We start from the raw sequence: 16,888 nt of genomic DNA on the forward strand, positions 1-16,888 counted from the left end.
AGGTAGCTCCAGCTACCACTCCGATGGGGTACCGGAGACGGTAACGGTCGGTACCGGAGACCGAAGCGGATAAACAGCAACCTGTCAATTGGTTCTGAAAGGGAGGGGCTGGGGGCTACCTTGTCAATGGGATTGGCCACCAAGTGGCTGCCGAGTCCTCCCATGCTGCAGACACACACAGTGCTTTGGGGCAGCAGAGAGCAGCACGCATACCGTGCACACAACATAAAACATGGCTGAAGCTGGGACAGGCTTCCTGGAGCAGATCAAGTCCTGCATGCTTTGCTCGTGGAGCTCTGTGTGGACCGTGTGCTTCTTCTTCCTGCTCTTCCTGGTGTACATCCTGAGGGTCCCCATGAAGATTAATGCCAATCTGAGCACAGGTAGGGAGAGCGGCTGCTCGGGAGGGCATTGCCACGTTGAGTGCTTTGGGGAGGAGAGAAAAGTTCCGTGGCTGTCGGTTTGTGGCCGTGGGAGGGTGTTGTTGCCCCCCCCGAGCGCGCGGGGGGGGGGGGGGGCGGTGTGTTAGTTATGGGGTCGCTGCTTTTCTTTTCTTGAATGTTTTTCTCTGGAGTATCCGATAGGTTTCTGCCCGGGTGCTCCCCGGGTCCTAGTGCCCGACAGGTTTATACGCTTTGTGGGCTGTAGTAACCCGCAGGTCACAAAATCAATATATTCCATTCTTTCCACGGACTGAAACTTGTTGCATGAAGCGGCCTGTGTGAAAATCATAATGAAGGGACTGTGTATGAGCTCTGTAACATTATTTAGACTACAGTTTGGGATAACTGATAGGGGGGGTGGAATAATGTACTGCATGTATACATACAAAGTAATGGTAAACGTGTCTTGTCTATTACTATAGTTTATTCATTAGTATCTAGTCAGGGCTGATATCCATCCAGTACATTATTCTATATATATATATATATTTTAGATAGATGCAGGTTTAATCTACCAAACCTTATGGACCCTCCTTGTGACCATAAACTCCATGAGAAGCAGCCGGGGATAATGATGGATTTGCTCTTTACTGAAAGATGTATGATGCTTCTTGTTTATGCTGCCGCCTGTTTATATTGCTCTTGCAGACAGGTATGAAAATTGTGGAAACCGCTCCGGGGCCGTGCCCAGTATTGCCCCATAAGGTATATTGGTCATCGCACATTTATTTATTCTGGTCTTATTAGGCCCATTGCATGTGCAGAGATGGCAGGCCTACGTCTTAGCAGCGTCTTGTTTAGGGGAGCAGCAGAGTTCCCTCCATCAGTATTATATAGACACAATGGAGTGGATGGGGTTATCCACTAAACGGAAAGTGTCAGTTCCTTCGCTTCACTGTTCATCATGAATGTCCATTCCATTTGCACTGGAAGAGCTTGAGCGGCCCTGTGTAATGGGTGAATCGGCAAGAATTCTTCAAAATCTCCTCATTTCTCCACATTTAGAGCTTTGTCCCAAAATCGCCATTTATAGATGAGGCCCAGTGTGGGTTCCCTAGAGTTTCTAGTAAACTTCTATGGAAATTATCCCGATTCCTCACCGCTGATACAGTATGATTCTGCCATTACACGCAGACCCTGCTAAACAAGTGACCCTCTGTTACGGGGCAGAAACAGCCGTATTTGTTTAAAATTAAAACATAATCCTTGTTGATATAAACCTCATGTGTATGAGAATGTCATGTTATTGGCACCTCTTCTGTACGCCATCCCAGCTTTTATTACTATAAAGCAATCTACATTGCCAGGTAATGCAGTGTTTGCTATCAAATGGTGTTTGTGGGCACACGCTTATTAAATAGCACGTCTGAAAGGCCGTTTATTAGATTGGAGGAGCTGATGTCATTCCTAATGTTGAGGGGTTGCTTCTTTGTAGAAATTGGTTTATATTCAATACATGTATATGGGACCCGCTGCTCCCAAGTCCTGGTAATTTAAACCTTTACCTCTGATGCATGTACTGTGCAGACCAGCACTATGAAATATAGAGCCCGACACGCGGCTGGAAATAACCCCAGCGCATGAGCTGGTCTTCTTCTGCAGTCATCCATAAATAGACAGACGCTCTTATCAGGCAGCTCCGGATGGGAAGTCTTGGAACCAGGAAGGTTTTGGGTTGTTATGACGGAGATTATCACTTTCAGTAGAAGTACATTTTTTTTCTTTTTAAACTTTTGCTAAAAACAAATTGTTTCTGTTGCAAAGCTTTTGCTTTGCTGCTTAGTCTTCCCCTTTGTTGACTCGATACTGTGCTGAGGTTACAGAACCCTAGATGCCCACCCCAATTGTGTCTTGCATTACACTATACCGGTTTTTCTTTTTTTTTCTAGCTCTATATCCTCATTTGTTGCATATCTGAGATTAAATTACAACATATAATTTAAACGATGAATGTACCTGTCTCTAGAGATTCTTTGTCCTTTTTAAAAAGCTTGAGGGTTTTTTTAATCATTATTTGGCTTTTTTTTTTTTTTACCATAGCGTTCTCCAAATATATGATAATGCGTTGATTTCTCATTTCTAAGAATACTTTACTCCAAAACTGACACTGGAGGGCAGATTTGCTAAGGGGAGAGAAGTCAGCTGTTGGTTGGATGGACTTTATTTGCTAGCTGATTCCGCAGATTATAATAGGCATGTTCGCTATTCACTTGAGATTCTCCAAAGCAGGTTCTGTCCTGAAGGGAATTCTTGTCCGGCTGCATGCAGCCCAGCACAAAACAGCTGGCCTCTAACGTGTAGTTTGCTAATTACTATTAATATGTTGTAGACATAGGGGGAGGTATCCTTTAACACCTCCTATTTAACAAAAAGTTTTTGAAAACAGTGCTTATAGTTTTGAGGACAAAAACACCAAAACTAGAGGATTTAGGAAAATGGAAATCCACTTAGATTTTTTTTCCTTAACATACAATATCGCTTGCTTGACATCTGGATAAAATACTCTCGGCACCCTTCTTCATGTCTCTATGTACAGGATAAACACATGTATGCAGTGGATTTTCATGGAGACCCTGAAGCCGTAACTTGCCTTTCTTTAGACTAAATCTTGTTTTTATTTACTTTTAAAACTGTTTACACAATGTGACCAGTCATAGAATGACTGTAGCTGCGGAACAAAATCCTTTGAGAATCGATATCCTTTTAATTTTCTTTTGGATTAAGATTTGAGAGCATTCTGTGTTCCCCTTTTACACTTTAGAGGAACTGCGCTAATGATCAGTACCGGGGGCCGACTTCTGTTCCGTAACATATCTTGTTGGTTAACCTCCTGTGGTTTAAGCCTCCTACATGCTATAGTCAGAATTTGCTTTCTCTACAGTAAGTTGTTCTTAATGTTTAATAAAATATCTGCAGCTATGCTTTCTGATGACGCATTTTTACAATTGGGGTATCTGATGCGTGTCAAACACCAGTTGTTCTGATGTGTAAAACTTTTCGTAGCTGCCCGCTGTCCTGACAATCTGGCTTTCTATGTAATTTAAGTAGGACCATCTCTATCTCAGAAGAATGAGAATACAATTTCTTGAATTGTGCAAACTTGCTTACCCTCTGACCCGTGCTTTGGTGGGTTCATTTTAATTGCTTACCTTGTACAAGGGGTCAAAAGGATGATTTGATATGCATTATGTGACCTGCATGTTCAATAAGTCCCTTACTTTTCGGAGAAGCTGCAACACACTGCCCTCTTGCTTGTGTTTTTCCATACCACTTTTGGCTGAAAGGAGCTCCCATTAATCCCTGCGCATGTGTGTGAGTTTTGAGCTAGTGGCTGAACACATCTTCTATAGGATGAATCTCTCTATGCATTTCCAAGAGGATGAAAATAATAATTTTAAAAGGGATGGCATTAAAGTACATATAATGACTGAAGTGCCCCTTTAAAGTAAGAAACAACCTTAGATTCTGCTTTTTTTGCTGGCTTTGTGTATGATATTGAAGATCTTTGGCAGAGGATCATTGAAGTTCTACTTAATCAGTGGCTGACGAGATGCTGTTTGCCTTTCCCTTGTTTTGTCAGCTACGTATTTTTAGGCTTGCACCATATTCATTGCAAAATAATAAATGTTTTGTATTGAGTTCCCATAGTCTTCAAGCAAATATCTTTTCACTGTGTGTGTTTGGCGTGTTTAGTTTTGTTTCTTTGCCCATTTGTTGTTGTTATACAACGTGATCTGCTTGTTCCATACCTCAAGTGAATAGAGAGGGAACCACAAAGGGCTGGTCATCCTAAATAAACTCAAACTTTGGCATTGATGCCCTGCTGCTAATTGGTACATTTTATTTGCTTATTTCACGTGAAGTAATCTTCAGAGCAGATTAGCAAAATATTAATGACAGAAACCCATGTGAAGAAACACGCACTTTGTGGATTGGGTCTGAAGCGCCATGAAGATAATGTGGACTTTACATAGACTGTTGTGTACGTATGTAGAATACCCCATTGGAAATAGCTCATGGCTTTCAGTTCTGTACTAATATTAAAAATTGTAAGCACCTGTCTCGTGTTAGTTGCAGTGTACCTATCATCTTGTATTCATACCCCTTCATGTTCTCCATTAACAACACGACTATCTTTCCTTCTAACCTGGCCATTACCTTGGGGCCATCTTTGACTCATAATCTCCTTCATCCCTCGCAGTCAGTCACTCTCGAGATCCTGCCTCTTGCACCTAAAAAAAAAAAAAAAACCACGACAAAAAAAACCCCCATCTCTCGCATCTGCTAAGTCGACTATTGCAACACTCTTCTGGTTGTCTCAACTCTCTCTCCTCTGCAGTCTATAAAAAAAGGCATATCTTTCTTACAAGACCCTTTTCTTCTTCCCCATTCTGTGAAACCCTTCACTGGCTCCCTGTTACCTCAAAGAATTACATTTGGAATCCTTGTACTAACAAATAAAGCCTTCTATAATGCTGCTCCTCGTTCCTATACTCATTTTCTGCTCTGTAGACAAAATTCTGCACAAAATACTCCCCTACTTGATACTGAATGTTCTTTCAGTGGGATAAGACTTTCCTCCTCACTTACCACCTCTTTCTTTTCCTGCTTACCTGTGAAACTTTCTTCCACCTAACTTAAGTAAAATCTCCAAACCCTCTACTTCAGAGAAGCAAACCATCTTTGTAGCTAGAACTTACCTGCCACAGATACAACCTCCCCACCCTACCTTCCTCCGTACCTTCATGTTTCTCCTCACCCCATTCCATCTAGAGTGTAAGCTTGTGAGCAGGGCCCTCCTTACCTAATATATCGGTTTGTCTCAATCTGGTCATTCCCCCTTGAATATTCATATTGTAAAAAAAAAAAAAACATGCGGAAATTGTTCCCGCTATATAAATAAAAGATTAATAAACTATACGGTTTTATAAAATATTGAGTTTGCTTTTAAGTTCAGTAAAAGTGTTGGATTTTTTTTTCTGGAACCCAATTGGCACCCAATTACCATTTCGCCAGTGTCCCAGACAAAATAACCACACATTTTTATTACTTTGTAAGTACTTTAGTATGCGTTCATTGAACCGGGAAAAAAAATTACTTTTTAGTAGAAGCTGCAGCACCCTGCCTTCTCTGTGGTCTCTGTCGTTTCACGACACCGATCGGTGACATTGAATTCTTCAGAATCCCTGATGCATTTGCAAGGGGGGACTTCATGAATCATTGATCAGTCTACCAAATGCATTACATTGCATATGGTGCTTGGAGTGTCTCTTTAACAATAATAAAGCAAAGTATTCCCATGAGAAACTCTAGGCTTTCCATGCACTTGCATTTTAGCGTGCAGATGGCATGGAGGGGATTGCCAGAGCTCATTGTAGGGCTGCAACTAACGATTATTTTAATAATCGATTAGTTGGCCGATTATTTTTTCGATTAATCCAGGCTCGACAAATCCCAGGCGCCAGGTCGCCATGGCGACAGAGCATTTTGTCCTGGCGCCTAGGTGTTTGTCAGCCTCTTACATCCAGAAAAAAAATGCCCCCGCGTCACCACGCGGAGGCGCTGCTGCTGCTGTCTGCCCAGGAGTCTGGGCAGACAGCACAGCCACAGGCAGCTTCAGGGAAGGGGGTTGTGTGTTGATTGCTGACCCAACACCCCCCAGCTGCCTGATCGCTCCATGAGAGCGACAGTGCAGCGTTAAGCCCTTCAATGCCGTGATCGTGGCATTTAGGGGTTAATTCCCATTTTGTAAGGGGCTCTGCTGCTGGTGGTCTGCCTGGAAGCCCAGGCAGACCAGCAACAGCAAAAACGAGCCCCACAAGCCCTTTGATGATTCCTGTAGGCATGGAAGCCTACAGCAGTCATCAGAGACTCCCCTCCCTGCAATGGCTGGTCTATAGACCAGTAATTGTGTCCCAGCTGCCAGAGGCAGCTTCAGGGACAGGGGAGAGGGTCTTTGGTCTCCACATGAGTGTGGAGAGCAGCCCCAATACCCCCCTGCTGCCTGATCGCTCCCTGAGAGCGACAGTGCAGCGTTAACCCCTTCAATGCCACAATTGTGTATGACACATTCGTGGCATTGCAGGGGTTAACATTTGTCCCCACAAGCTTGTGGGGAGTAAATATCAGTCAATGCTGTGCTCCAATGGAACATCAGCATCGAAAGAGTTAAAAATAAAAAATAATTTTTTCCTGTCATCCAGTGGCAGTACAAGTGGGTAGTAATCTTACTCGGGACAAGTAGAACCTAAAAGTGAATAAACAGTTAAAATATCCGAAGCCCCTCCTCCTTACCCATAAAAACCGGCACCTCTCCAAAGATGGCAGTTTTTTTCTTGTCCCTTTCAGGGACGGACGGTAGAATCTTCAGTTCCGGACGATGCTGGTGAGGTGCACGGGTTGCTGCCTGGGGGTTCCTCTTCCTCCGATTGCTCCCCGGGTGGTGAGCAGAGAGAGGCTTTTCCTTCCGTAGCGGTTCGCGTTACGGAAGATGACTGTTATGCATCCTTTTGTATTTGTGATGCGGGAGCATGCGCATTACGGTGGAACGCACGCCCGGGTGTCGTTGCGTTCCACTGAAGATCCGATCGCGCTACTGAGCATGCGCGAATCGGATCTTCCGGAGGGCGGCATTTTTGAATGCTATAAAAGGCGCTTTTTCCTGTCTGACTGCAGGAGCATTGCCAGTACAGGATTACCGTGTCACCAGCCCCCCCACACGGTTCAGAGGAGTTTAGGGTAAGATTTTATTTATCTTGGCTCTATACTTTCTCTGCCCTCATATAAAAAAAAAAAAACCTCTGTTTTCTTTTATCAGATGTCTAGTCCGGTTCCTATAGAAATTCCGGAGAAAGATAAAAGGCCACCGGCTCCCAGAAAAGCTACTTCTAAATCCAAGCATTTGGCTTGTTCAGAGTGTGCTACTCCTCTCCCGGATGGTTGTCGTAAGAAAATGTGTAATTCATGCTCGGCGGAACAACTTGCTACTGAAAAGCAAAAAGATTTGCATTCCTTCCTGGGTTGGTTCCAGGAGAATTTGGCCCAGACCTTTGAAGCTTTTCAACTTTCTGCTGCTCATTCCCAGGAGAAAAGGAAGGAAAGTTCGCATAAACGCAAGAGGTCCAGATCATCATCTAGATCAGACCTTTCCTCCGGTGAAATCTCTCACTCATCTCTTTCTACTTCAAGTAATAGTTCAGAAGATGAGGTTTTTTTTCGTAAGCTTTTTAAGGAGGTTTCGCGTCTGTTACTAGAGGAGGATTCAGAGAAGGTTAAAGGTTTTCCGGTTCTTCCGAAATTAACAGAACTTATGGAAAGAGAATGGAAGCACCCAGGTAAAAGAGCCTTTATTTCAAAACAGTTCAGACAACTGTTTAAACTTAAAGGGGAAGACACATGGGATGATCCCCCTAAAGTGGACTTCCAAATTGCACAACTTTCCAAAAAGACGACCATTCCAATTGGAGGGGTGTCAGGTCTTAAAGACCCCATGGATAGAAGGGCAGAAACTTCGTGCAGGCGCATATTTCAAGCTGCAGGTTCGCAGTGTAAGGCAACGGTGGCCAGCGCAGCGGTGGCTAGAGCCCAGAATATTTGGATTCACGCCTTGGGAGAATGTCTCTCCGATGACTCAGATTCTGAGATTTCCAGACTCCTTAACAGGTTAAAGCTCTCCAATAGTTTTTTGTTGGATTCATCTCATGAATCTCTTAAATTATCGGCCAGAACTATGGGATTGTCCTCAGTGGCACGAAGAGCCCTGTGGTTACGATCCTGGACAGCGGATTCGGCATCCAAGGCCTCTTTATGTGATTTACCTTTTGAGAGGAAAAAGCTGTTTGGAGCTCCGCTAGAAGACCTGATCAGACAGATGTCGGATACCAAACGAGCTCTCCCTCAAGATAGAAGGATCAAGTGGAATCGTAAATACCCTTATCGGAATGCCAGACCTTTCCAGTCTTCCCGCTCTCAGAATTTTCGTCGTCCCTACGGAGATAGGAAATTCCAAGAACGTCCTGGTAAGCAAGAAAAGAGGAAGTTCTGACAAAGTAGGAGGAAGATTGCTATGGTTCAGAGACGCCTGGGAGCAGACCACTCAAAATATTTGGATTCGGAAGATCATTGCGGAGGGATACAAAATCAAGTTTTTTCGACCTCCTTTGAGCCGCTTTCTCATCTCCTCATATCCTGCGGAAAGCAAAAATGTAGCCCTGTTTTCAGCATGCCTCACGCTGCTACAGAAAGGAGTCATAGAGAAGGTCCCAGTTCGTCACAGATTCCAGGGTGTCTACTCTCGTCTCTTTCTGGTTCCAAAGCCGGACAGTTGTGTACGCTATCAACATTTCCGTATGGAGAACCTCCAATCTGTCACTCATATTCTGCAAAGAGGAGATTTTATGGTTACACTGGATTTAAAAGACGCCTATCTTCATGTGCCTATGGCCGACGCGTCCAGAAAGTTCCTCAGGTTCTCGGTTCGAGTAAACAAGAGAATTTATCACTTTCAATTCACAGCCCTCCCATTCGGTCTTTCGTCGGCTCCAAGAGTTTTTACCAAGATCCTGTGCCCATTGACGGCAAGCCTAAGACTCCGGGGTGTCGCTATCATACCATACTTGGACGACTGGCTCATCAAGGCCAACTCTACAAAAAAACTTCTGGCAGACTTGGACACCACGGTTCATTTTCTAGAACAACATGGCTGGATCATCAACAAGTAGAAATCCAATCTCCTTCCCTCCACCAGGATCCAGTTCCTGGGGTTGATGGTGGACTCAGTTTCCCAGTGCATCTTCCTCCCGCAATCAAAGATCAGGAAGATAAGACAGGAAATTTCCTTTCTTCAAAGGAATCCTACCTGCTCTGTCAGAAGGGCTATGAGTGTCCTGGGTGTTCTTACAGCGTCCATCCCTGCGGTCCGTTGGGCAAAGTCTCAGCTGCGTCCCTTACAGCGGCAGATCCTTTCCAAATGGTCAAGAAGGGAAGAAGACTTAGACGCAATCTTCACAATATCACGCCAAGTCCTATCTCAGCTGAACTGGTGGAAGAAATCAACCCATCTTTCCGGGGGTCTCTCGTTCCAACCCCGACATTGGATAACTCTAACCACGGATGCCTCCAGAATCGGCTGGGGGGCGCATTTAGGTTGCCTCTTCAGGCAGGGAATTTGGTCTCCGGAAGATTCTCATCAGTCTTCAAATTACAGGGAATTAAAGGCAGTCCTTCTGACCCTCATGGCTTTCAGGCCCCATGTAGAGGGTCGTTTTGTAAGAATCCAGTCGGACAACGCTACGACAGTGGCTTACATAAACAAGCAAGGAGGAACGCGAACACGAAAGCTTCAGATTCTGTGCTCTGTTTTAATGAAGTGGTCCCAACAACATCTGCAGGACATCTCGGCAACCCACATCAGAGGCTGCTACAATCTTATTGCGGACGACCTCAGCTGAGCAAAGTGGTCTCAGGCGGAGTGGTCCCTGACCGCGCAGACCTTCTCCATCTTGGTGGCAAGATTCGGCCTCCTGGAGATAGACTTGATGGCTACCAGAAAAAACAGGAAAGTGCCGGTTTTTGCGTCCCTCAACAGGCTGGATTCTCCTCAGGTTCTGGACGGCCTTTCAATTCAATGGAATTTCCGTTTGGCCTACATATTTCCTCCGGTAGCCTTGATCCCGAGAATTCTCCAAAAGATTTGCTCAGACAGGGCCAGGATCTTGGCCATCATACCTTACTGGCCAAGTCGAAGTTGGTTTGCCCTTCTCAGACAACTTACCTTGGCATCCTGGGAACTTCCGACGTCAGAGCCTTTGTTGGACAACAGGGAGCTTCGTCCAGACCTCCTTCGGATGTTTCGGTTGACGGCCTGGCTTTTGCAAGGATGATTCTGCGGAACCAAGGTGTTGACGGTGACCTTTCTGATCTTCTGTTGAATTCTGTGAGACGCTCTACATCCAGGATATATTTTCGTATTTGGAAAAAATTTCTTCTGTGGTGCTCTGCTCGAGGTTTGACTGTCTTCCCTCAGAATATCAGCTCTATTCTGCAGTTCTTGCAGGATGGTTTGGATTCAGGTCTCAGTGTTTCTACCTTAAAGGGTCAGGTCTCGGCACTTAATCATTTTTTTCTTTCAGACTTGGCCTCTCACCTTCTAGTAAGACGTTTCTTTAAAGCCGCGACCATTCGGCGTCCCCCGTCAAGGTCTCCTTTTCCTACCTGGGACCTTACTCTCGTCCTGCAGGCTCTTTGTTCGGCTCCTTTCGAACCATTGGAGGAAGTTTCATTGAAGATCCTTTCCCTCAAGACGATTTTTTTGGTGGCGATTACTTCAGCCAAGAGAGTGGGGGAACTTTAAGCCCTCTCGTCTTCGGCGGATTTCACTGTTTTCCATCAGGACAAGGTCGTGTTGCATTTGAAACCCTCGTTTCTTCCAAAGGTCATCTACAGGGCGAGTATCAATCAACCATTGGTTCTTCCCTCGTTTTTTCCGTCTCCTTCCTCCCTGGAAGAATGTAAATGGCACTCCTTGGATGTTAAAAGGGCTTTGGACATATATCTCAAGCGTACTTCATCCTTCCGCACCACCGACCACCTTTTTGTCAATTTTTTTGGTCATTCTGCTGGTAAGGCGGCTTCAAAGGCTACCATTTCTCGATGGCTTGTTGACACCATTCGTATGGCCTACCAGGCCAAGGGCGAGTTGCTTCAATGTCCCGTTAGGGCTCACTCCACTAGAGCCATGTCTGTTTCTTGGGCTGAAAAGGCTTCGGCTTCTCCTGAAGAGATCTGCAAGGCGGCTTCCTGGTCCTCGTTCAATACGTTTATACAACATTACCGGCTAGACGTCTTTTCCTCCTCTGTGGCGGATTTCGGGCGCAAGGTGCTTCGAGCTGTTGTCTCCTAGGCATTTTTCCCCCCCTTCTCCGGGATCTTGTTACATCCCACTTGTACTGCCACTGGATGACAGGAAAAACGGAAATTTTTTACTTACCGTAAATTCCTTTTTCCTTAGTCCAGTGGCAGTACAGATTTCCCTCCCTTCGTTGAGAATAAACTTTACTTTGCATCCATTTCTGTGTGTCTTGTTACTAACTGCCATCTTTGGAGAGGTGCCGGTTTTTATAGGTAAGGAGGAGGGGCTTCGGATATTTTAACTGTTTATTCACTTTTAGGTTCTACTTGTCCCGAGTAAGATTACTACCCACTGGACTAAGGAAAAAGGAATTTACGGTAAGTAAAAAATTTCCGTTTTTTTTTTTTTTAAAAACAGCACTGACCTAAAAGTCCAGGGTGCTTTCAGGTCAAACGCTGTGAGTTTAGTAAGTGGGCTGATGATGATCCGATCACTCCTAACCAACTGTTAGTTTTAAAAAAAATCCTGCCTCCTAACTTTTTTACCTGGCGCCTAGATTCACAACAAATTTGTCAAGCCCTGGATTAATCAGATAAAAAAAAAAACAATATGCAAATTTTTCGTTTATTTAAAATAATTTAATGAACTGGATGTTAAAAAACAACTTAAAATTTACATTAACATTCTTATTTTGTTATGATGTAATAAAAAACAATATTTTCAAAGTACAAGAACCCAAACACAATATTTATGAAACAAAATAACCCCAAACATTCTGAAAAGAGGTGGACTATTACTGTTCAAGAAACTTTGCCCCAGCCCTGGCACTTTGCACCCAGCACTTTGCACCCAGCACTTTGCACCCAGCCCTGGCACTTTGCACCCAGCCCTGGCACTTTGCACCCAGCACATTGCACTGTGCCCCTGCACCCAGTCTCCAACTCTGCCCTGCCCCCACACTCTGCCCTGCCCCCACACTCACACCCTGCCCTGCATCCACACCCCCACTCTGCCCTGCACCCAGTCTCCCACTCTGCCCTGCACCCACACTCACGCCCTGCACCCACACTCACACCCTGCCCTGCATCCCCACCCCCACTCTGCCCTGCACTCAGTCTCCTACCCTGGCCTGCCCCCCCACCCCCACTCTGCCCTGCACTCACACCCTGCCCTGCATCCCCTGAAACCCCACCCCGCCGTGGACCCCCACCCCCGCGAACCGCTCTGTGCGAATGGAGCCACTCGCACAGAGCGAATCGCACATAGACATGAAGAATACTTACCTCCGGAACGCGTCACATCCGTCACGTAGCTGAAAGAAGGCGGAGACTGCAGAGCGTGTAGCAGAAGCGGGGAACGCTCGCGGAGGTAAGTAAAAGGAGCCGAGTGCTTCAACAACTAATCGATAACGGAAAATCGTCGACAAAGACTGAAGAAAAGTCAGAGGGTGGGGGTGGAGAAAAATGAAAATAAATAACAAAAAAAGACATTCCCTGTAAGTAATTTCTATTACAGCAATGATGTACTTTAGTTTATGTTCTAATGGACAAAAATTTTGGCCAGGGCTGCGGCTGAGCCCTGTACATCAGGGTTCGTTCAGTCCCAGCATGCTGACTGACACTGAGGAGTGACGCATTGCAACCATGGTTTACAGATAAGGTGTGTGTGTTTTGGGGGTTTTTTTTTTTTTTTGTTACATCAAAACTTTAGTGAGAACTTCCTTACTGAATATATTTTTCACTTCCCATGAATTACAAGGCAGCGTTCTGTGCAGCGTTTTTGTCGTACAGCGTATATATACGGCAAATGTATCTTTCTGAATTACAGTGAAGCCTCCATGGCATGTTCTGCCTTTTAGAAGTAAAGAACAATGTCATGGTACAGTTCATCGTGGACAAAGAATTCATTGCCCTCTCTAGTATGTTCAGCAAATAAACCAGATCTGTCATTTTAGTGTTTCCTTAGAAGGTTAAAACACATAAAAATTGCCAGGGGTTGGCTGACCCGGGATCACTTGCAATTTTACACCCCGGAGACTCCTATCATTTTCATTTAAATTACTCTTTCCCCAAGGTTAAAGAAGTATGAACCCTTATTACACACCCTTAACGTAAAAAACAGTGCATCTGTATTCAAGGGTGATGTAGGGTAAGCACACCGTTTTGGGGCTGTGGATGCCTCCGGATGGTGGGACCTCTCCAGAGGCTGGAACCCATAATGATGTAACCTGATGGCTGCTCTGAATACAGTGCTGTGAAAAAGTATTTGCCCCTTCTCGATTTCGTCTATTTTTGCATATTTGTCACACTTAAATGTTTAGATCATCAAACTACTTTTAGAAGCAAAACGGCTATCCAGCCCTACCTGACCCTATACTTTAAAATACTACTTGAAATAAAGGGTGATCCGTTTATTGTAGATGTTCATTTCTCTTTAAACATATTTTGTCCCATTGGTCCTATGTATATTTGTATTATCCAACAAGACACACACACCATCCGCTGAGCTAGGTTGACTGTCCACACACCTTTTAGTGTTCAGGCACCTTATTCATTCTAAGGAATTTTATTGAGTTTTAAAAATGTAGTTTTTGTACATATACCGTCCATCACGCATTCAACAGAATAATCCACATATTTTATGCGTTATTTACAAAGCTCACGCAGACTGCACCAGCAGGGTCCTTATGTGTGCTCCTAGCTCATGGATTTGTTGCTGTAATACTGCTTGATTGCTACAGTAAAGCTGCTTCTGGGGAGATAATACTGGAACATTGTTTCTTTCTTCTGGAATCTGCCTTTTTAAATTAGTGGAAGAGGGCTTTGTTTTATTTTTTTAGGTCAAGGAGCCATTTTCTACTTTTAAAGCCTTCTTATTTTTTCCCCAGAGTTACATGTTGTGTAAACCTTTGTTGATCAGGGGAATCAGACAGGTAGCTTTGTTGTCCTATGAGTCCAAGAGAGCGTTTGCCAAGTAAGATGCTTGCTGGGGATCATTTGAGTTTTACAGCTACATGTTTGGGTGCGTTTGTGGGAATTTGTGTCCATTCAGCCAAAAGAGCAGAGGTGATCTTTGCAGGCCACTCAAGTTCCTCTATACCAAAGCATTATCTCTCCTCCACCAAACTTTACAGTAGTAAACTTTACTCTGTATTCCGGTAGGTAGCATTCTCCTGGCATTTGCCAAACCCAGACTCATCCATCAGACTTCCACATGATAAGGCAGGATTCATCACTCTAGAGAACCCAGCTTTGTGTGTGTGGTCTACCTCTTTGTGGCTGAGCTGTTGTTACTCTTAAATGCTTCCACTTCACAAATAGTGGACCAGGGCAGATCTAGCAGGGCATCCTATGCCACATTTGAAGCCCTTGAGCTCTTCAGTACGACCCATTTTATTGCTGATGTTAGTCTACGGAGATGGCTGCCTATGTTCTTAATTTTATACACCTGTTCGCAATGGGTGTGTCTAAAACACCTAAACTTAACCCCTTCCGTACCGATGACGTACCTGGTACTTCCTGGCTGGGTTTCACCCACAGACCGGGGCCTGCCAGGTACGTCATCGATGTTGGCGATCCAGCTTCGCTATGGACGCTGGGATCGCGAGGGGCGGCTGCTGCTGACTGCTGGGTGTCCCCAGCGATCCGTAGCAACCACTCCCCGAGCGAATCACGAGCACGGAATGAAAATATTTAAATAATACTGCGGTCTTCAAGGGAAGATGCAGTACGCGAACGCCGGTACGGAAGGGGTTAATAAGAGCTGTATTTAGCAAACTGAAATACGATTTGTACACAAACAATAGAAAACCGTAGGAACTGAAGCCACATGCTTTATGTGATTTATAACAAGCACACAGCACTGTTAGACAGCTCTTAAAACTGTTATATGACTACATTATTTTTTTCTCATTAAAAAAAGGTGGTGATCTCAATTGTCTGCGTAAATGTATTAATGCCATTTGTTAGCAATTTAAATAAGAAAAACTACCAAATATGAGTACCAACTTACTAAACTTTTAATAAAATGTGTATGTACTGGGCTGCTAAAGCATCACTTTTATTTGTATATTTTTTTATATTATTTTGAATTCCCACTGTAAGTTCTGATAATGTGTGATCATAGTTGTAACATAGTAACATAGTTCATAAGGTTGAAAAAAGACCAAAGTCCATCAAGTTCAACCTAAATACATATTGTGTCCCTACTGTGTTGATCCAGAGGAAGGCAAAAACCCTTATGAAGCAGATGCCAATTGCCCCATACCAGGGGGAAAATTCCTTCCCGACTCAAATATGGCAATCAGAATAAATCCCTGGATCAACGTTCTGTCCCTATTAATCTAATATCCATAACTTGTAATATTATTGCTTTCAAGAAACACGTCCAGGCTCCTTTTGAACTCTTTTATTGAGTTGTATTTAATGTAATCATGTGAAATGGTAAGGCAGTTGGATGTCTAACTGTAGATTTAATAATCCATTGCTTTCCCTGGTGGTAAAGGGTGATGGAGAACAACTAATGCTTAACAAGATTATTATTATTATTATTATAATTTTTTTTCCTGTAATATATTAATAATAAAGGCAGAGCTTTTCCAGCCTGATTGTAGAGTTAGGCAAACCCATATTTATTTTTGATTGGATTACACTATTCTGAAATAAATGCCTCCTTTACATAGTGAGTAAGGTGACAAAGGAATTCCTTTTTGAATGACTCTGCTTTACCCAAGCCCCCTCTGAGCCTTTGGTTAACAGCAGTCGGTCATTGCAGTGTCCTGACGTCATCCTGTGCGTGTGTATGTGTGTGTGTGTGTGTGTGTCTGCGTGTGCATAGGCTGTGCTATTGTCTTACTGGGAGCAGGGCTGTGGACTGCAGTATCTGGTTTCTGCCACCTATTTGTGCCTCTCTGCATCATAGAAGAGACACATTGGCCTTTTCTTGTCCACTGGATTGAAAATTGCAGCTCATGGTTTTTTCTTTCCGTCGAGACCTTTTTGTGTGTCTCAGTGAAAGTGGTGTGCAGCCTGCAGCTTTTGAGAAGGAGATCTGCAAGCTGGATAGCCAGGGCTGCATTGTCTGTCTTCATGACCCCTGCTGTGTAGAGGTTTTATCTTTTCCCTTTCTCGTCTCTTTTTCATTTATTAAACCCAAATCTGAGGCCAGCCATGTTTGGTACAGAATCGTCATGTAAGTAAAATCCTTCTAATTACCCTGCTGTTTTTCTGTTTTAACTATTTGTTGGTACAACAGCTATTCAGCTAATTTTATCAAATTTGACATGGTTTGTTTGCTTCATTATATAATGGTAGCTCTTGGTTGTATGGCTACATTTTGTATGCATGCTTCTTCCAGATAATCAGTCCGCTTGTGTTGAGCTAAATGCAGAGTTAAGGGGACTAGAGGGGGATGATGCTGGTTCGAGATTCCATTTACAATCTGCATTCTACTTTGCTTTGGGAGACATTGGCACCCTGATTAAACGAAGGGTTATATAACGAGGATGCTACATAATTTACAGTGAAAAAACATGGGTGATCCTGTCATCCCTCGCTGCATGTCTAGCTATAAAGCAAATCCGTTCTGAGCGAGCATA

General features: G+C 44.1%; 1 protein-coding gene across 1 annotated transcript in view; it reads left to right on the forward strand.

Annotated features, from left to right (window-relative positions):
* The first annotated feature begins 232 nt into the window (after nt 1-232).
* LOC149302801 (suppressor of tumorigenicity 7 protein homolog) overlaps nt 233-16,888 on the forward strand; it is a 62,426-nt gene continuing 45,770 nt past the window's right edge. The window contains exon 1 of the mRNA XM_089481939.1: nt 233-383. Within this exon, the coding sequence (XP_089338065.1) occupies nt 233-383 (151 nt within the window). The remainder of the gene's footprint in view (nt 384-16,888) is intronic.

The sequence above is a fragment of the Sceloporus occidentalis genome, unplaced genomic scaffold (assembly GCF_023333645.1).
Source record: "Sceloporus occidentalis isolate IW3139 unplaced genomic scaffold, rSceOcc1.0.p SCAF_17, whole genome shotgun sequence".
Taxonomy (NCBI): domain Eukaryota; kingdom Metazoa; phylum Chordata; class Lepidosauria; order Squamata; family Phrynosomatidae; genus Sceloporus; species Sceloporus occidentalis.